Source organism: Zootoca vivipara, chromosome 10 (genome assembly GCF_965207765.1).
Source record: "Zootoca vivipara chromosome 10, rZooViv2.hap1.1, whole genome shotgun sequence".
Lineage (NCBI taxonomy): Eukaryota > Metazoa > Chordata > Lepidosauria > Squamata > Lacertidae > Zootoca > Zootoca vivipara.
Window position 1 is genome coordinate 413,181 of NC_142593.1, and position 20,986 is coordinate 434,166.

The window sequence follows — 20,986 nt, forward strand, 5'->3', positions numbered from 1 at the left end:
CTGAGCGCCCGGCGCCTCAGCTGATCTATATGTCTCTTCCAAACTTGCCCATTTTCCAAGGTCACATAATAGGACACAGGTCCACTAGCCCGGGTGATCACACCGGCCACCCACTGCGGACCTCGTGAATAGTTCCTCACCCAGACCAGATCTTCAGGGGCGAGATACCTTGTTGTGTCACTCTCAGCCTGGGGGGTTGCTCTTGAATTACGGTTTGGCATTTTATCTGGGTGGACATAATCCAGCACCGTTACCAGTCTTCTACCTAAGAGCAGCTCGGCTGGCGACTTGCCCGTCGCAGTACACGGCGTCGCATGCTGCAAAAATAACATTCGCGCAATGCGAGCCGACCAGTTACCCTCCATTAAGCGCGCAATGGATTCTTTGGCTGTTCTTACCATGCGCTCAGCCTGCCCATTGGAGGATGGGTGAAAGGGCGCGGATGTGACCCCTCTTATGAAGTTATCAGCCAAGAATGCCCTGAATTCTTGGGATACAAAAGCTGCCCCATTATCTGATACAATGGTCTCAGGTAACCCGTGGGTTGCAAACAGCTGCCTCAACACCTTGATTACGGCAGCTGATGCCATGCTAGGGACCATCGCCACTTCTAACCATTTGGAATATGCATCAACGATAACCAAAAAGACCTTCCCTTGGAATGGCCCTGCAAAATCTATGTGCAGCCGGCTCCAGGGAGTCCTGGACTGCTCCCACCAGTGGACTGGTGCTCTGGCCACTTCTGGCCGCACCTCTTGGCATGCCTTGCATGTTCGTACCCATTGTTCTATGTTCTGGTCCATTCCAGGCCACCACACATAACATCGGGCTAGCGACTTCATCCTGACCATTCCCGGGTGTCCCATGTGAAGCGTCTCAAGAACCCTGTTTCTCAGTGGTGCTGGGATGATCACCCTATCTCCCCATAGGAGACAACCCTTATGCATGGACAATTCGTGCTGCCTTGTCGCATAAGGCCTGAATTTTTCTTCATGCGGACCACCTTTGAGAGGCATCACATGCCAGGACCAGCGGCTTTGACTCATCATAATGAGCAAGGACGCTCCTGCTACTCAGCATTCCTCGCAAGGAGTCAAAAGCCTTCTGCTGCTCCCGCCCCCATCGCCACACATTCTTTTTCTGCAATATTCTATGTAATGGTTCAGCTACCGAAGCTTTCTGGGGTAAGAACAAATGATAAAAGTTAATAAGTCCCAGGAATGACTGCAACTCCGTCTTGTTCTGTGGTCGTAGTGCCTCGATGATGGCCTTAATCTTAGCATCTGTGGGGTGGATGCCTGATGCATCAATTTTAAACCCCAAGAAATCCACCGTTGGCACCCCAAAACTGCATTTTTCCTTTTTCAGTTGCAACCCCACCTCCTTGAACTTGAGCAACACTGCACGGACACGCGCAACCAGTTCCTGTGAGTCTTTTCCAGCAATCAAAACGTCATCAAAAAATGGCAAGACCCCCGGCAGACCTCTTAACAGGCGTTCCATGAGCCCTTGAAAAATCCCTGGGGCCACACAAACTCCGAACTGTAATCTGTTAACTCTGAACGCCCCTTTATGTGTGACAATAGTCTGTGCTTCCGCTGATTGTGGGGTTACTGGCAGCTGTTGGTAAGCTTGTGCCAGGTCAATTTTGGCGAACACCTTGCCCCCAGCCAGTTTAGCCAACAGATGTGATACGACTGGAATGGGGTATGAGTTTCCCCTGAGTGCCTTATTGATAGTACATTTGTAATCTGCACATATCCTGACTTCCCCATTTGCTTTAAGGGGCGTGACGATTGGAGTCTCCCACTTAGCAGAGTCCACGGGTGAGAGAACTCCCTGCTTGACCAATTTATCCAGCTCTGCCTCGATCTTGGGTTGCAGTGCAAATGGCACTCGCCTTGGTTTGAGTCGGATTGGAGCCACCCCGGGGTCCAACTCGAAGTCAACTGGGGGCCCTTTATAACAACCCAGTTTTCCATTAAAGAGACCAGCAAATTCCTTGCATAATACCTCGCTCATCTCAGGGCAGGTTTGGATTGAATTAAGCCCTGAGATACTCAGTCCCAGGGCAGGGAACCAGTCAGTGCCCAGGAGACTGGGGCGACTGCCCTTCGCAATCACCAGTTTGAGTACAGCCTGTTTGTCCCGGAACTGTACTCTCACGGCACACATTCCCATAACATGGATGCGGCCTGCTGAGTACGACTGCAAGGTTGCCGGAAAGGGCTCCAGAGGGGGCAACTTACCCCTGGGGAAGAATGTCTTCGCGGTCTGGTCCGACACGATGGTGAATGCAGATCCGGAGTCCACCTCCATGTCGCACTGCTGACCCTCAATCTTCACCTTGACGTGTGCCTTGCCTTGCGCTGGAAACTGCACGGCCCTCCCGTTGATCTCCGTTACGTAGTGGCAGTCCTTTAGAAAACGAGTTGCTGTGGGCGGTCTGCGATGCTCCAGTCTAGGTGCTCCTGTCGCTCCCGACGCCGCCGATCTACAGACCCTGGCGATGTGACCAGTCTTTCCGCACGTCCGGCAGATAGCATCCCTGAAACGACAACTCTTCCTTTCATGGTTTCCGCCACAACCTGGGCAACTGCCTCGGCGATCTCTGTGCACTGTGCAGGCCTGACGCACCGACTCGACCCCACGGACTGGGCTCTGGCTTGGAGTAGCCTCTAGCTCGTCCATGGCATGCGCAACTTCTATCTGTGGCTTAGTGGCCTTGCGACTGGCATCAAGCTCCTCTCTTTCATAATTCTCCGTTGCGGTGGCCTCCTTCAAGGCTGAAGCAAGGGTAACCTCTTCTTTAGCCACGATGCGTCTTCTGGCTTTCTTGCTGCTCAGACCCCCAATAAACCGATCCAGGAGAGTCTCTTCCAGATTTTGGAAGCCGCAGTGCTGAGCGAGCTTCCGGAGTTCAGCCAGAAATGTGGATACAGACTCCCCAGCACGCTGCTGCCTCTTATGGAACTCCATCCGCCAGGCCATCTTGGTCTCAGTAGGCGCCAAGTGGCTTGTTAGGCAGGCAAGAATATCTTGGAGAGATGTCTCACTCAGCTTCGCTGGAGCAAGTAATGCCTTGGCCAGCTTGAAGGTCTCGGGCCCACAGTAGCTCAGGAATGTGGCCCTTCTTTTGCTGGCATCGGTGATCCCTTGAGCCACTGCAAAGAACTCAAAGCATTCGACGTAGTCTTCCCAGGTGTGGGGCTCTGATGGCTGGAAGGGCTCCAATACCCTTGGACTCTCCATTGTCCTAGCGGGCAGGGTCGTCTTCTCAGCTGGCCAGTGAGTCTTGTTCTCAGCTGCAATCCGGACTCTGAGGCAGGGTTGTGTTTAACCGCTCCTCAGCATTCCGGATCCCACCTTCGTCGCCAGTTGTTGTGACGTGGGGTTTGTGATTTCAGCTCTCTTGACATAATATGCTGGAGACAGTTCTCTAGTAACAGCTCTTTATTAAAGTGAACAAGACTGAAGACTGAGGAGAGGAAAGCTACATTTATAGGGACAGGGGACTAGCTAGGAAGGGATAACTTTTGGAGGGAACAATATCAAGCAATCCCAGTGCTGCCTTTTGGAGGAAACCAATAAGACAGAGGATCCAAATACAGCAGCTTAAATGAACCAATAGTAGCTGTACCCTCTGGGACCAAAAGGCAGTTACTTTATCCTAATGCAAATACAGACAATAATAATACAGATATAAAATCCTTTGACTCAATACACAACATTATGATCCTGTCATTTTTCATCTGTGATGGACTGTTGTAACTGCTGTTCTACTGACAGCCTATAAGGAGTTGCCATCGCCACCCAAAGTAATGATCCCAGCTAACATACAGAGCTCAGATTGGGAGAATTCTATGCCATTTTCCCTTTCTGCCCTCCAAACAAAAAGTTAATGAAACAAAGGTGTATGCTATATTGCCCACATAACCTGTGTCTGATACTATATTGTCTCTTCCCTCCACCATCATTTCTAGGGATACTATCTACAGACCAGAATGAAAATAACATGTCAATAAAATTTCTATAATGCTTCTGTGTTTCTTACTTTTCCTTTTATATATATATTATTTTTATTGGTTTTCCAAATTATTAGAGATTAGAACAAATTACTTTAATTTAATACGGTTTCTTTTTTAAAAAAATCAGGTTTCCCGCTCCTGTTGCAAACATATGTCCACCACTTCCTCTTTTAGGCACTTCATCTCTTCTATAATATCCACTTAATCCTTCTCTTGATGTTAGTCCATTCTCACAGCTGACCATTATTCTTTCCTTACATACAGCACCTCTGTTGTTTCTCAAAAAATCAATTCAAAGTGTTGGTGTTGACCTTTAAAACCCTAAACGGCCTCGGTCCAGTATACCTGAAGGAGCGTCTCCACCCCCATCGTTCAGCCAAGACACTGAGGTCCAGTGCCGAGGGCCTTCTGGAGGTTCCCTCACTGAGAGAAGCCAAGTAACAGGGAACAAGGCAGAGTTCCTTCTCGGTAGTGGCACCCACCCTCCCATCAGATGTCAAGGCAATAAGCAGCTATCCTATTTTTAAAAGACATCTGTTTAGGGAGGTTTTTAATATTTAATGCTGTATTGTTTTAATATTCGATTGGGAGCCACCCAGAGTGGCTGGGGAGACTCAGCCAGATGGGCGGGGTACAAATAATTTTATTATTATTATTATTATTATTATTAAATCCATTGTTTAGTCCTTCATAAACATTGATCTCAGACCTGGTATGTTGGGAGAGTTAGTTGCTATATTCCCTAGTTCAGTTCACTGCAGTGTTTACAAGGTCAGTTCACACTCCATATTCCTTCTGCTGTTCACCAACTTGCATACAGGCTGCAGCTATAAATAACTCCCAGGTAACATGCCCAGTCTCTGCCATAGAAATTCCACTCTGGGGTTCTTCCTCAGCACACAGCTAAAGACGAAGTCTTCTCTCAAATACAGCCTCTTTTTATTATTCTATTTATTTAATCATTTTTTCAATACAAACAACAACCGCAAAAGACACATACAACAAAAACCATAATGACAATAATAACACAATTTGACAATTCAGATTTGAATACACTGATATACCTATGACTACACCTTTTTAACAATATTTTCCCACCTCTCTCTCCTTCCCCTACTTCCCACCACTATCTGCCTTATCGCTTAAATATTCTTTCCAGATTTCTTCATATTTATCCATTCTTATTTTGCGTTGACATGCAATTCGTTCGTATGTAGCTAACCTGACCATATAATCAATCCATGTGCTCAATGGAATCTTTTTGCGGCTCTTCCAATTCATCAAAACAAGCCTTTTTACTTCTAATATAGCATGGTACATCCATTATTTTTGACCTGTTGAAATCTCCCACATTTCCAGAATATAATTTAGAATTAAATTCAGTTCCCCTAGATAACAATTTCTTTTTATTACTCTTGCTATAAATATCCTCACCTCGCACCAGAATGATCTTATCATTGGGCAGTTAATCAACATATGTACTAAATTCGCATTTTTACTCCCACACCTCCAGCAGTTCTCTACTCTTGTTATTTTCTTCTGGTATAGTTTTGCTGGAGTCCAGTGGACTCTGAATATTATTTTCTGTTGAATAAGTCTTAGTCTTAGATCCATAGAGACTATTTCGGTTGATTTTATACTTGACTCCCATATATCATTTGTTATCTGTACCCCTAACTCTTCACTCCATTTTTGTCTATCATATTCTAAATCATACTTCTTCCTGTTGAGTAAGGTTTTATATAATGCAAGTTTTTTTGTTTTTATTGCAGAGATTAAATCTTGTCTCAGCATGGGTGTTTCTGATGCTGCTATGGCGTCAGGGCCAAACTGCCTTTCCAACATACGTTTCAATTGGATGTATTGCCATTGTGTTTCACTAGTTAATCCATAATTTACTTGCAAAATCTTTTATTGTATAAATTTATAATTTTCATCAATTAATTGATTCAATGTCAAAATACCCTTTTTCACCCAATTTTGCCAAATTATTACTTGATTTCCAATTTTTAATTTTGGGTTGGCCCATATTGTTAATTTCTCATGCTGATAGGGGATATCCTTATTATTTTTATTTTTATTCATCCAATTTTTTATAGGTGCTTTATTGGTGCACTTAAATATTTGGTAACTTCTGTTAAGGTTTTGAAAACTGGGGTTCTTTTTAATCCTCCTCCTCCCTTGTTTCTTCCCAGCTCCTTGTGGTCAGAATGAAACCAGAGAGGATGGGAAAATAATCCAGCTGCCTCCCTGCAAACCAGGAGCATGGATCGTTCCTGCCATCATGGCTTGCTACCTCTTGGTTGCAAACATCCTTCTGGTGAACCTGCTCATTGCTGTTTTTAAGTGAGTTTCATACCAGTGAGAGAGTGTCTATTGTTTTTAAAATCCAGTGACTGTAGTAAATGTTTCAGGAACTTTTGATGCTCAAGTTTGGAATTTCTTAGGTGGGGTTATAGTGATAGCGTTGGTAGTGCATTTACATGGTTAACAGCTCAGATTACTTTTGCAGTCAATCAGGAGAATGTAAACTCACAAACTGGTAAAAAGATAATGAATTATCTTTTGTTTTTTAATAGCTCAGAGAGTTCTCTTCTGGTCAGAAAAAGGGATCTGACCTAGCAACCTTCCACATGGATTACTAGATAAGATGCAGGAGACATAGGAAATATGTATATTCCCATTTTATTGTATTTTACAACCTCCTTAGAGCCCCAATTTGCTTCTAATTTCATCAAATCAGCAGAGGAAGCTGCTGAATACACAGGAAACTGCCAGGTATTAAGTCAGACTCCTAGTCCATCTACATCAGATTTTACAGTGAAGGGCATCCATTCTCTAGAGTTCCAGGCAGAGGTCTCCCCCAGCCCAGGGATTAAATCTTCAGCTTGCAAAACATGTACTCCAAGCCTGAGCTGCTGCTCTTCTCCCACTAGCCATTTTTCTGGTCAAAATTGCCTCCTCAGCTGCTTTTCTTCTCCGTGGGGGATACGAAAAGCAGCTGAGGGACAGGGCCATCTCAAGCAGGTCGGGCGCCCTGGCGCTGAGGCGCAGAGATCGCTAGGGTGCCCCTGTCCTCGCAGCGCAGTCTACACCTAGAGCCGGGCCTGCTGAGGGATATTCTGATGGGCAGAGGATGGCCTCCTAGGAAAAGACTGAGCATGCCCCCTTCCTGTACTACTCTGGTCAGTCTGGGGCTGCCTTGGGGCTACGTTAAAGGAAAATATGAGGAGCCACTTCATGGGGGGAGATGAGGAAGCTAAGAGTCTCACTGCTCAAGTACAGTGCATTTTATGAGCCAATGTGCCCCCCCACCCGTATAGCCTGGGGGAACCCAGCCAGATGAGTGGGGTATACATATTACTATTACTATTACATTACTAGGCTGCTTGCATCCAGGGCCAGCAACAGCATCTTTGGGCTTCTTTCAGAGCCCCACACCAGCCAAGAGCCACCAGTGTGGACCCCAGTTCTGCACCATGAGCTGCCATTTCCCACAATGCACCAGAGTGGTACACTCTAGGGCATTGTGGGATATTTAAATTGCCCCTTATTGCCACCTGCCACTGCTGCGGGGATCCATGGAGAGCTTTTGCTGAGGGCCCCTCAAACCTGGAAGCAGCTCGGTTTACACAGTAAACTTTGTGGACTAGGCAATAAATGGACCTGTTGCCTTGCTGTTTTGTGAGTTTTTTACTGGTCTCAGAATTACACTGAAGCCTAAGATTAAACCAGGTTCTTGGTGGTCTGGGAGCATTAGTGCTCTGCTCTTTCCAACACTGCTGAGCGGGATGGTGCCACATGTGGGAATAGCCCCTTTCCATGCCAGGTTGATCTCATTTTTCTGAGAGCTCTTGAGTGAGCTTCTCCAATAAGCTCCAAGCTTCCCTTATTATTTTGGGAACATGACAGTTAGGAGTAATGCTGCTGTTGTCCTCACCAGATAATGTAAAAAAGCCGCCTAGAATGTCTTTGAAGTGGGTGCCCTAACAGTTGTATTTGAGAAGCTTTATGTATACAAGTTTTTGTTTCTATTGCCTTATCATGAAATTTACTTTTGTAGATGTAGCCCTAAGATTCTTTTAAAGTATGAAACTAAAATTATAACATGTGAATAAAGCAAACAAGTGTTTTAAAAGCCACTACAGTGGTACCTCGGTTTATGAACACAATTGGTTCCAGAAGTCTGTTCATAAACTGAAGCATTCATAAACTGAAGCGAACTTTCCCATTGAAAGTAATGGAAAGTGAATTAATCCGTTCCAGACGGGTCCGCAGAGTACTCAACCTGAAGCGTACTTAACCAGAAGCATGGGTGTAATTGGTTCCGGAAGTCTGTTCATAAACTGAAGTGTTCATAAACTGAAGCGAACTTTCCCACTGAAAGTAATGGAAAGTGAATTAATCTGTTCCAGATGGGTCCACGGCATTCGTAAACTGAAAATTCGTAAACCGAGGTGTTCATAAACCAAGGTTCCACTGTATTCTATGGTACATCTACCAGAGAGCCATGACTGGCTGCAGATCCCTACTGAGTATACCCTCATGTCTGGGTCTGTGTGATGTATGGAGTGGCCCCTATATTGCATGTGAAATTTTAGGTGGTAGTTCTGTTTCTCAGAAGGCATTTTCTTCCTCTCCTCCTGCTTTAGCAACACCTTTTTTGAAGTTAAATCGATATCTAACCAGGTATGGAAGTTCCAGCGGTATCAGCTTATTATGACATTCCATGAAAGACCAGTCTTGCCCCCTCCTCTCATCATCTTCAGTCACATGACTATGATATTTCAGCACATCTGCTGTCGATGGCGGAAGCATGATAGCGACCCTGATGAAACGGACTATGGACTGAGTAAGTTTTATTCATCTTCTCCTTCGTAGATACAATAATCATATGGAAAATATACTCAGCTCTGCTTAGTTGTCTTGATTTGGAGAGCACTCAAGAATCAGGGCAATTCACAATACAATCATAAAAATACTACCCATGACCCACAGCTATTAGCTATAGATAAACCAGAAGTTTACAATTTCTGGTGTTAATAGATGCCAAAAAAACCCACAAAGGTTTGGGCAAAGAGGTGCATCTTGAGTTGGCAGCAAAAACTGATGCACTTCTAAGTCCCACAGACAGGATTCCACCACCACAGAGAAGGCCCTTCTGGAATTATTGCATGACAGGACGCACCCATTGGCAGGATCACAAAGGGGGTATTCTGCAGTTTGTAGGCCTGGTAGCCATAGAAATATACAAAGTCAGGTTATCTGTCCATCTGGTTCAATAATGTATACTCTGACTAGCAGCAGCTCTCCAGGGTTTCAAAAAGAAAATATTTCCCATTAACTAGTACCTGATCCTTTAAACTGGAGATGGCAGGCATTGAACCGGGAGCTTTTTGCATGAAAAGCATGGGATCTGCCAGTGAAGTATGGTGTCTCTCCTGATCCAAATGGTGGCTTAGTAGCACTATATAAAACAGTCAAATAAAAAAAAACTATGTAAACAAAAGCAGCAATAGTATGACCGTTCATTGAGCAAAAGTTCATCATTGGCTATCTCAAATGCTCCCTGAAACAAGCCTCATAGCTGCCAAGTTTTCCCTTTTCTCGCAAGGAAGCCTATTCAGCATAAGGGAATTTCCCTTTAAAAAAGGGAGAATTTGGCAGCTATGACAAGCCTCAATTAGTCTTGCAAGACCCAGCTGGGAGAAAGCTATGCAAGCTGCCCAATGTAGGTGCCACTGCTGAGAAGGCTGTGTCCCACACAGCAGCCTACTGCATAGAAGACCCAGAACAGGGTCTCCAAAGATCACTTCAGTGCATATATGGTGTTGAACAGGAGGTGGCGGTTCTTCAAATATCCTGGTGCCAGACCATTAGAGCTTTAAATGCAAAAAAACAGAAATTCAGCCTATGACATTTTAGAACTCTTGCCTGACTACTGCATTCTGGGCCAGTTGCAATCCCCAAATACTTTTCAATGACATCCCACACATTAGAGTGAGTATAATCGCCTTTGAAATGCATCAATGCAGGAGAAGGCCTCCTTTGTCACTTTGTGGTGGCTTTCAAACTCCCTACCTAAGGACACCCACCATGACTCCTCTTTGGAAACCTTTTGCCATTGCACCAAAACCTTCCTTCTTTTGGCAGGAATGTGACTACCGGAGCTAGATGTTGCCAAGGCACTTTGTGGTCTGTCACACTAGTAGAGTACCCTGGTAGAGTAGCAAAAGGACCCTGACTGGTGGGGGGATGGGCACCACAGTCCTCAACTGCTCAAGCATTTCTTTACACAGCTGCTTTTGTGTGTAATAATAATCAGCTGAGAGCAAGGAGAGCCCATTTGGTGCCCTTCAAATGTTTCTGGATTACAGTTTCCATCACAGGTAATAATAATAATAATAATAATTTTATTATTCATACCCCGCCCATCTGGCTGGGTTTTCCCAGCCACTCTAGGTGGCTCCCAACAGAGAACTAAAAACAGAATAAAACTTCAAACATTAAAAACTTCCCTGAACAGGCGCCAACTCCTGGGGGCCAAACCTATTGGGGGGCACCAATATTTGTTGGGGGGCACTACCAAAGTTCAAAAAGGTTGTAAGAGCCATTGCGCTCATGACATCACACACACACACACCATCTCCCTCACAAGATGGCACCTCTGGTTTCCCTAGTTCCTGGTCATTGGCCATGCTGTATGACGGAACTGGAGCCCCACAACCTCTGGTGGCTAAAAGGTTGGCTAACCCTATTGGAGAGCCACTGCCTGCACATCAGGCGATATGTTCTTTCTTTTACCTCTTTCAGTTTGACAAGGACACGAGCACAAAGCGTGTATTATAATGGAGTAGGAATGCCAAAAAACTTCATAAAGCCACTTTTCAGCGCCTGGCATACCCTGAAACTGAAAGCCACCGCGTCCTGCATGAAATGTGGCACTTGAAATGTGTATGGTGTGGGGTTACAGACCTGAAAATGATTGAAATGTGATTTCCTTGTGGGGGCAGGGGGCGGGGGGATGTGCAATGTTAAAGACACAAAATAGGCAGTGCCTTTCAAAACCTTGTGATGATAGCTAATTAACTTCTTTTAACTGCTGCTTTGTCACTGCCTCTTATGTCTTCTACAGAGCTTTTTATAACTGATGATGAACTGAAAAAGGTTCATGATTTTGAAGAACAATGTATAGAAGAGTATTTCAGAGAGAAAGATGATAGATTCAATTCGTCCAATGATGAAAGAATCCGAGTTACCTCTGAAAGGTGAAAGATTTTTCATTTTGGTTTCTTACATAGTGTGTATTTTGAAATTGGTTACTCTTGAAAGGAAAAAAACTTTAAACAAGGCTTTACTGTCAAGAAACTAGGGTGGATTTTAAAAAATTAAAAAACAGGATTTAAAAAATTGTAAATCATATTTTTTTATTCATTTCTTTTGTTAAGTTTCTCCTAAATAAGTAGATTAATAAGTATTGTAGCACATCCTGAGGCTTCCAAACATATGTATATTCATAATTTAAAGGTGTATCTCAGCCATTATTATTAAATATGATTTTTTTTAAAAAAGGAAATTTTTAATCAGTATGCAGAAATGGTAAAACCCCCAGTTGAGTGTTTATGTCACCATTGAAAATGGCTTCTCCATTTGAACCAGGAAGCAACCTATCCAGACAATGGAACAACTCTTCTTTTCTTATCTCTGCAGCTGTGATCCCCTGATGCAGACACCACTAGGCAGTTGAATGTGCACATGTCCTCAGTCTGTTACCCTCCCTCCCACCCACCCCTATATACTGCCCCATGCTGGCAACCCCTGCTACGCCACTTATTATTAGTATATTAACATCAGCAGAATGCTTATGTTAGCACCATCATTCCCACTCTGTTAAATTGGATGCAAGAAACCTGAAGTTTAGTAAATCATACTATCCTTTTTGTTCAGTCTGAAATTAACTGTGCTTTCCTCTCTCTTCCTTTCTTCCTTTTATTTTGTAGGGTAGAGAATATGGCCATGCGATTAGAAGAAGTGAATGAACGAGAGCATTGCATGAAGGCTTCACTTCAGACTGTAGACATCCGCCTTGCTCAACTGGAAGACATGATAGGGCGAATGGCTACAGCCTTAGATAAGCTTACTGGCCTAGACAGAGGGGAGGCCACTAAGATACGGTCTCGAACATCCTCTGACTGTACTGACACAGCCTACATTGTCCGACAGAGCAGCTTCAATAGCCAGGAGGGAAATGCATACAAACTTCAAGAGAGCATTGATCCCACGGGGGAGGAGTCTGTGTCACCAACCTCTCCAACAGTCACGCCCCACTTGCGAAGTCACTCCTTCTATGCAGTGAACATGAAGGACAAGTGCGGGTTGGAGAAATTTGAAAGCATTTTCAAAGAAAGGTCCCTCAGCCTCCACCGTGCCAGTAGTTCTCACTCTGTCTCAAAAGAGCAAAAAATCCCTTCTTTAGTGCCTACAAGCACTCTGTCAATTGCCCCAGACTCCAGACGGCCTTCCTCTTGCATAGACATTTATGTCTCGGCCATGGATGAGCTGCAGTCTGTCACAGAACCCCTTGACAGTTCAATGAACATCCTTGGGACTGGAGATCCAGCTCTCCAAGCTCAGATAGTTTCCAGTGTTGTCTCCAGTAGTGCTTATGTCAGCGGTACTCTGGGTGATAGAATTTCTGGCAAGAGTATTGATTATGAAGATCAATCGATGGAAACAAGAGTGTTTTCTTCAGACTATTCACAAATTGCAGATTGCTCAAACCCCTGGGAATCAGACCCTCCCATGTACCATACTTTGGAGAGGTCTAAAAGCAGCCGATACCTGGCTACAACCCCATTTATTTTAGAGGAAGCACCGATAGTAAAATCTCACAGTTTCATGTTCTCTCCTTCTCGGAGCTATTTCAGCAGCCTTGGAGTGCCAGTCAAAACAGCAGAGTACACAAGCATTACAGACTGCATTGATACAAGGTGTGTCGGTGCTCCTCAAACCATTGCAGAAAGGTCGAGCTTCCCTGGAGTTCATGGAGACAAAATTGATGACTTAGGATGTTGCCACCCAGAGAGGGAAGCGGAACTAAGTCACCCAAGCTCTGACAATGAGGAAACTGAAACCAAAGACAAAAAAGCAGTTCCCTTGTCATCTCAAGATAGCAATACATCTAGAACATTGTCCAACAATATCCCTCTTCCAAAAATAGAGAGGGCCAACAGTTACTCTGCAGATGAGTCCAACTTGTTGTATGCACACACAAAGAAAAGCTACTCCATCAGTGATAAGCTGGACAGGCAGCGCAATGCAACGAGCCTCCGAAGTACATTCCAGAGGAGCAAGTCATCCAGACCAGAGAACAGGTCGGACACCTTATCAATGAGAAGAGTCTCTAGAACAGGTGCCTTCCATAGCTTTGAGAGCAAGCATAGTTAGAGATAATATGTGCATCATAACAAGAAGAATTGTCTGAGACTTGTCTGCCCTCCTGTTTTTTCATTAGCAGAATGAAGTAACTTCAGACCATTATATGTCAGCAACAGCTGACATCTGCCAACAGTGAAGTTAGCACTTTCACAACATCCATGTCAAGCACTGAGGTTCTGTATCTTGACCTAGTTGGCATTTGCACTTAATGGGAGGGGGAGGGGGAGGGGGAAGGAAAAATTAGAGAGACATTTTTAAAAAAATAAATAAATGGGTGAACAGTTTAAGAAATCTGCCTTTCAAAATAGGGATATATTGGTTTGAAAGAGAAACAAAATAACATGCATACAAAGAGGGTATTTTGACTATGCTGGTTTCCACCTCAGTACTATCGTTGTGACAGCTAGTGAGCGCATCTTTGTATTACTCTATAGAAACTGAAAACAAAGTAGCCGTAAACTTTCCCCAGATTTCTCACATCCCTATACTTCTGCCTGATCATTGTAAAAAGAAGTTAGCTAACACACTCACCGTTCACCTGTATCCTTTTTGTATTAACTTGTAGTGGCACAAATGTCTATATTTTCAAGAAGGGAAGAAAAGAGATGCCTTTTGTATAGCAGCATGAGGGAAAGGGAAGAATTTATGTATAGCCACATGATTTCCTGTTTTAAATGGGATTTTTAGCACTGTTGAGCAAGCTCAGGAGGAATGTAATTAAGTGGAATAGTAAATATTTATTTTTTAAGCACGGGTACCAGTTTAGAAAGTATTTCACAGGACTTTGTTAAAATGTCATAGTGAGAAATAAGAACTGGTGTCCTGTTCTCACTGTTCTGTGCAACATGCCCATCTCATTCACTATTTTCAAACTATTTTCATTCATTGTCACTGCCATATTCTTCTACCAGTTCCTCCATTTAGCTGCCATTATTTCATTTTAAGGCATGCTTATAACTTAACATTTTGGTGTTTATAGTATTGTATGTTTATTGTGTGGTCTGAACTTGGGTGAGCACAGAACAAGTGGGACACTGAATGATGTTCTGTGACAAAACAAATCCTTTTAAGAAGTTAGTTGAAGCGCCAAAGTGAAATTAACATTTCTGGTGACTGCAAAAGCCATTCCTTGACGTTGTCTAGAAAGGCAAGGTAGCGAAAGAAGAATACCCTACCCTGGTGTGCAAGAGCCACCTCCCCCCCTGCCTCCCTCAGGCCCACCCTCCACCCATGGGGCTGCAAGGGTTAAATGTGTTTCGGGCTAGGCAAGGGGCTAATAAGAGCAAAGAGAGCACTGTACCATTCAGAAGAAGAAAACCTTAATTGTGAAATGATTTTGGAGAAATAGTTTAATCCTTACTTAGCAATATGCCAGGGCTGCTACCCCCTCTGTAAATGTGTCATCCTTTTTTGTTTCTGACAACATATATGTGAGGTTTTGAAGGAGATTTTTAAAATTATTCAGAGCTCCAATAGCCAGTGACCACATTAATTGGACCATTTTAGCCATCCCAGCCTGTTTATAAGGACAGTTTAAAGCGCCCATTCCCCTTTTTCCCAATGCAGATTTCCCCCAATGCAGCCTCCCGTCCCTGCCTGAGGGGATTTCAGAAATGTGTTTGCTGATGCCAGGTGTGTGTGTGTGTGTGTGTGTGTGTGTGTGTGTGTGTGTGTGTGTGTAAATCATGCATTTGTCTGTACATCTAGGATTTGTGGCAAGGAATTGTTGCCTTTTTCAACTTGCAATGCTACTTTCAAAGGCTACTTTCATACTTACCGCAGTTCTTCCAGGCTAAGCAGCCAGAGACTAGTCACTAGTCCCTAGAACCTACCGGTAATCTGTGCTGTGCTGCTGAACAGTTTTGGATACAGTTCCCACTGAGAGCATTGGGATCTATTTTGAGTTGGTCAGAATAGAGTAGCACTCTGTCTTGATTCTGCTTAAGGCCTAGACTGTCCTGGATCAGGGATTATGATTTAAATGCATTCCCCCCCAGCTGTCCACTCTGCAGAACAGTTCAGTTTAACCTGAGCTGACTTGCTACCTCTATAAAACGACTCTTCAAATGCTTTCTTGAGAGCCACTTGACAATTTTTCTGTTTTTCTTCAGTGACACTCTTCTAAACAGTCATACCACTGTCATCATGGTGTAATTTTTTTTGACTAAAATAACTAGTGTGACCCTTTCCAGTCCATTTACTAGTGTGGGAAAGGTCAGACCTGATTGCTGGAATTTCTTTGACAAAAACTGACAATCAGCAGTAGTACTTTAAAGGCTACACCAAGATTCTCACTGAATTCTGAAATACAGAAATATGGACCACATTTTTATTAATGGCCAGCATGTGCAAAAATTGTAGTTTTTGTTAAGGAAATATATGTGAACCATCTTTATGTCCTCTTTTCATAAGCCAATGTGAGTTTTTACATGAATGTGAGAACAAAAATGAATTCTGTTTTAAGTGGCCTTAAAAGTATTTCTGTTCACTGGGAGAAGAAAGCAGGCACCCACCCACCAGATAATTTGAATTCCTTTCTAGGAATCAGTCAAATTTACAAGTGTCTCTTTCCCATTTTGCACACAGTATCACCACATTTATCAGTTTTACAAGTGTTAGGGACAAAACTGCAATCTTTGTGTCTCTTGTGAAAACACGTTTTAACTCTACAAGCAGACATGCCCATTATGATCAGCGAGACTGGCAGTGAACACTCCGTCATTTCACCCCATAGCTTCTTTGTTAGACTCCTGAATTAAGAGATTCCTGGACCAGAGTCTGTGTGAAAATTAGCATACAGCACCTTATTAAACAAGAACTTGAACTCCAGGGATCTGGAACTAGGAATCTTTGGGTATGCTAACAAACTGCAGCACTTCACTCAAGCAGTAATTCAGCAGTAAAATTCTCACTTATATATTGCCTATGTTGCCAATTCCATAGGGGTAGAGTATTTGCAGGGAGCAAGTGTGGAGTTGTAACCTTTTCTTTTTTCAAAAAGATGTCTTTCTGTAGATGGGCACACAAAATATACATTGAAACAGGCAGTGTGATTACAAAATATAGTTTTCCAGGAATTGTTTCCAATATCTCTAAACTGATGCCCCTTCTGATGCCCACTGTGAATGACTCCTGATTTTCCAAGTTTATGAGCTATCAGTATCCTCTTTTGAGTATTCAGTACTATCCACCATGTTTATTTCTAAAGTGGAAAGAAACTTTTATCTTTTGTCTTATAACCACAGCTTGTTGTATGTACATTATAAAGTTCAGCCTCATTTATCCAAATGTGCAGGCTGGGTTAGATCATAAATATCTGAATAATCAAGTATCAGGTGAACAGGAGGGCCACAATGATATGAGATTAGATGGGAGCATGCAAATCGGTTTAGATAATCCTTAGATGTTCGGGGGGGGGTGTCACTACTTTATATACAAAATAAGTGGTGGTATGGGATTGAATTAATGAACGTTACAGAAGAACATTTGACTTTGCACTTACCGTATATTGTCATATGTTTATTTGGCAGTGACGTTCAATAATAAAGCACATGTTACACTGAACAAGGGGCTCTGCTAGCCAGATTGCTATGATACATAGAAAGGAAAATGCATTTGTTGGGCAAGGAGTCACCATCTGTAGCTACTGTCTGTTTCAGTTTCTTCTGTAGAGCTGTCTTTGAGCTGATGTACGTAGAATTATCTAATGAGCCACTGTGAGTTGTGATACTGCGAAAGAACAAACTGGCATGTTATGCAAAAGATAAGATAATTAACGTTAAAGTAATATTTTAAAACTCAGTTGAGTTAGCTGTTTGTTTACATATGCTGGACAATTAAGGAAACTGTGTACAGTATTTTTAAAATATTTTCATATAGTGATCCATTCTGTTGTTTCCAGTTTAAATGCTACTATTCTATAGTTGGATATACACTTGTCTTAGATATTGAATTATATAACATGTTATTCTTTCACAATAATAGTATGATGACTGAAATAGTTCTTCTACCTTAAATTTCAGTCTTATTTTATGCCGATGAAAATGCATGCATAGTTCCATTAATTTCTTTGGACTATTATGGAGTTTAACATTTCAATATTGCCTGCCTGTAAAATGAATCCATTTAGAATGAATTAACAATTTTTGTCTTTTATATTATTTCCCAATATGTTCATTTAACAGCACTTTAATATTATATGAAATGAAGTATTGAACGATGAAGGTCTCATTCTGGTTGAAATAATTATATATTTTCGAAATAAGGTATTTCATTACTAGTTTTATCATATATCTGTCACAAAGTAGCAGCAAGCTGCAAATTCCTAAAATTGTAACAATTGTCAGTACGAAAATAAAACCCATAAATACATATAGTAAAATTGCTGAAGACTCTGGAAAGTAACCTTTCATATAATTTCTAAAGTTTGGGGAAAGATGTTTGTCTGTTTTGGTATAGTCTTGTATAGTCTATGTTTCTTAGGGTTAGATGGTTTTCATTGCAATCCTGTAACAGTCTACACAATAGTAAGTCTCATTGAGTTCAATGAGGCTTACTCCCAAGTAGGGGGGTATAGGATTGCAGCCTTAGAAGACAACATTTGTTGTTGGCAGGTTGGCATCTTAGACTCTGCAGCTGCCCAGCTCTTGATAAATGTAGCTATGGAAAATGTTCAGCTTTGCAATTCAATACCCACAAAGTAACTCGAGTACTTGCACAAAGCCTTACAACCCAGTCATAACATCTGCTGCATCAACAAAGCCTGACTTTGCACTGAGGGTACTTTGAATTGAGGGTACCAGAACTGGGCACTGCCTTGCAGGGAGATGTACCAGTGCAGAAGTTTAGGGCTGGGACAAGGATGGGGGTCTTCAAGCTGATTGATGTCAGGGGAACTTTTCTGGAAGAGGGTTTGAAAATAAAGAACTTGGAAAAAGATGCCCAGTCACACCCACCCCTCATTTGTTGATCCAAATCAAATATTAGCAGCTTGACAAACTAGACTGAGCCCAGGGAGGAGAGATAATGTTGTTACTGGAAACTTTTAAGTTAAGCTTTTAAACAAACAGACAAAGACTAGTTTTGTTCCATAGTCTCAGGGTGATATTTTTAGCGGATTCAAATATCATTTCAAATGACTGTAAAATTCCAAAGCATCACAGAACATGGAACACTCCAAAGAAATGACCCAAAGCTTCAAAGTGGCCCTTAGTTTTCTTTTAATACACAATTTTTTCCTGCCAGGCCTGATTCTATGGTCAGAAAGACAGGGAATAGCAATGTGTGTGTAAGTTTAATCTACCCATTCTCTCTTCTGCCTCAGAAACCATAATGTCTTCTCTAAACACAAATTATTTATATACCTTAAAAGCATGATCATACTGAGGACTGCTTTGTGACATTGTTTTTACTTACTCATTAAAGTATTTAATAAATCAGCGTATGCCCATACTTTCCCTTCTCTGGACATAACGGTTACTTTCAAGTGTAAGTCTTCAATGGACATGTGCCCTGATCCAGAATTCTAGGTGTACAGTATTTCTGGATCAGCCGCCACCTGTGAAATTAAAAGTAAGTATTCAGAACTGGGGAGCTCCATGTCATGCGTGGGAAACCTCTGTCCCAGGAGGCATTTGCAGCCCCCCATGTCTCTCTGCCCTACCCTCAGAAATCTCCCCACACTAGTCTCCTTCTCCAGGACATACTCCTTGCCAGCCTTGCTCCAAATCCCCCCACCCAAAATAGTGCTTTTGCCTGGCTGGAACATGTCACCTGCTTGCCTAGAAAGAGATTGGGGGGGGGTGTAGAAACCTCTGCAGGGCTGAAATGTTGCTCTGCCCACTTAGACCTCTCCCCACACACACACACCATGTGCTGCCATTGGGTTGAAAAAAGTTCCCCTGCCCTTCTCAGTAGTCTGTGGGACACCCTCCCATCAGATGTCAAGGAAATAAACCATTATCTGACTTTTAGAAGATCTATAGCAAAGTTTTTTATTGTTTGACTGTCGTTTTATAATTTGTTGGAAGCCACCCAGAGTGGCTGTGAAAACCCAGTCAGGTGGGCAGCATATTTATTATTATTATTATTATTATTATTATTATTATTATTATTATTATTATTCTGTACTTGAAGATCATGTGCAAGATTAAGGGCATTAATTTGCGAGGGCCTCAATGTAGCTGCAACAATTTGGGTACCTGATCATTCACCCGCGTACTCAGCCTTCCTGGTTTGAAAATGGCAGTTTAGGCGAACTGAGTGTAATCCTGCATTTATAAACTTCATAGTAAACTTCATAAGATTGCACTGGGAATCTGCAAACTGAGCCCAGGGAGGTTCTGTGGAATTCAGTATTAGATTTATCAAGTGAGATTGGCACAAGAGCCCTGCTTATCTCCATCCTTCAGTTTACATGAAAGGCATTCCCTTCTCCCAGTCACCACACATGAAATAATTTTTGCTCCTTTAAATGAGCTGTGTATGGAAACTGGGAACCATCCATTAGATTTTGCAAAATGGGTACACAATATTTTATTATGATTGACATATTGTGGATATATTTAGTGAGGTGTGTTCAAGGGATAGTTTTCTTTAGCCACTGTACCCGGTACGAGCAGTTTCTTTGCTGCTATTGCTAGGAACAGTGTTTTAGCCTAACACCTAATAGGTTATCAGCAGGATTATTATTTGTATATACTACACACACAAATAGTTTATTTAAAACAATCAATGAAAATTTAATTTTATAATTATTTCCTAGAAAGTGTTGTTGTTGTTGTTGTTGTTGTTGTTGTTGTTGTATAAAAGAGAGAAAGTGTGAATGGTTTCTCTCCACTCCAACTCTCTTGCCCTCTGTGTATGGACAGGTATACATACATACATACATTCCGTTTAAAGTTCTACTGGATTCACAATGCACTTTTAGGTTGTCTATTTAGATATGTAATAAAAAACAGAATTTGGCAGTTGCTGCAGCAGGACTTTTGAAATTTCTGTAACAAATGTTTTGCAATAAAAAGGGATGTAGTCCAAAACACGTCTACAACTCCTTGGTACTTCATTTGTGGTTAGTTTCAACACCCAGCTCAAACCACAGAAATTTCTATTTCCCACATCCCAGCACTAGCACTCTTAAGTTATTTCTGGCTGGTCCCAGCGTGTCTGATTTCACATATATATGTACATGACATGTATTTGCAGAATTGTTGCCCTGAGTTTAAAGCAGTGTTGAGCCTGTAGCAACTCTTCCTTTTACTTGTTCAAAGAAAGGTAAAGGGACCCCTGACCATTAGATCCAGTCGTGACCGACTCTGGGGTTGCGTGCTCATCTCGCATTATTGGCCGAGGGAGCCGGCGTACAGCTTCCAGGTCATGTGGCCAGCATGACAAAGCTGCTTCTGGCAAACCAGAGCAGCACATGGAAACGCCGTTTACCTTCCCGCCCGCTGTAGCGGTTCCTATTTATCTACTTGCATTTTGACGTGCTTTCGAACTGCTAGGTTGGCAGGAGCTGGGAC

General features: G+C 42.6%; 1 protein-coding gene across 1 annotated transcript in view; it reads left to right on the top strand.

Moving 5' to 3' along the window:
• TRPM3 (transient receptor potential cation channel subfamily M member 3) overlaps nucleotides 1–17,851 on the top strand; it is a 335,637-nt gene extending 317,786 nt beyond the window's left edge. Inside the window, exons 23-26 of the mRNA XM_035100060.3 lie at nucleotides 6,224–6,374; nucleotides 8,681–8,880; nucleotides 11,164–11,296; nucleotides 12,029–17,851. Of these exons, the coding sequence (XP_034955951.3) occupies nucleotides 6,224–6,374; nucleotides 8,681–8,880; nucleotides 11,164–11,296; nucleotides 12,029–13,475 (1,931 nt within the window). The 3' untranslated portion in view covers nucleotides 13,476–17,851. The remainder of the gene's footprint in view (nucleotides 1–6,223; nucleotides 6,375–8,680; nucleotides 8,881–11,163; nucleotides 11,297–12,028) is intronic.
• The last annotated feature ends 3,135 nt before the right edge of the window (nucleotides 17,852–20,986 follow it).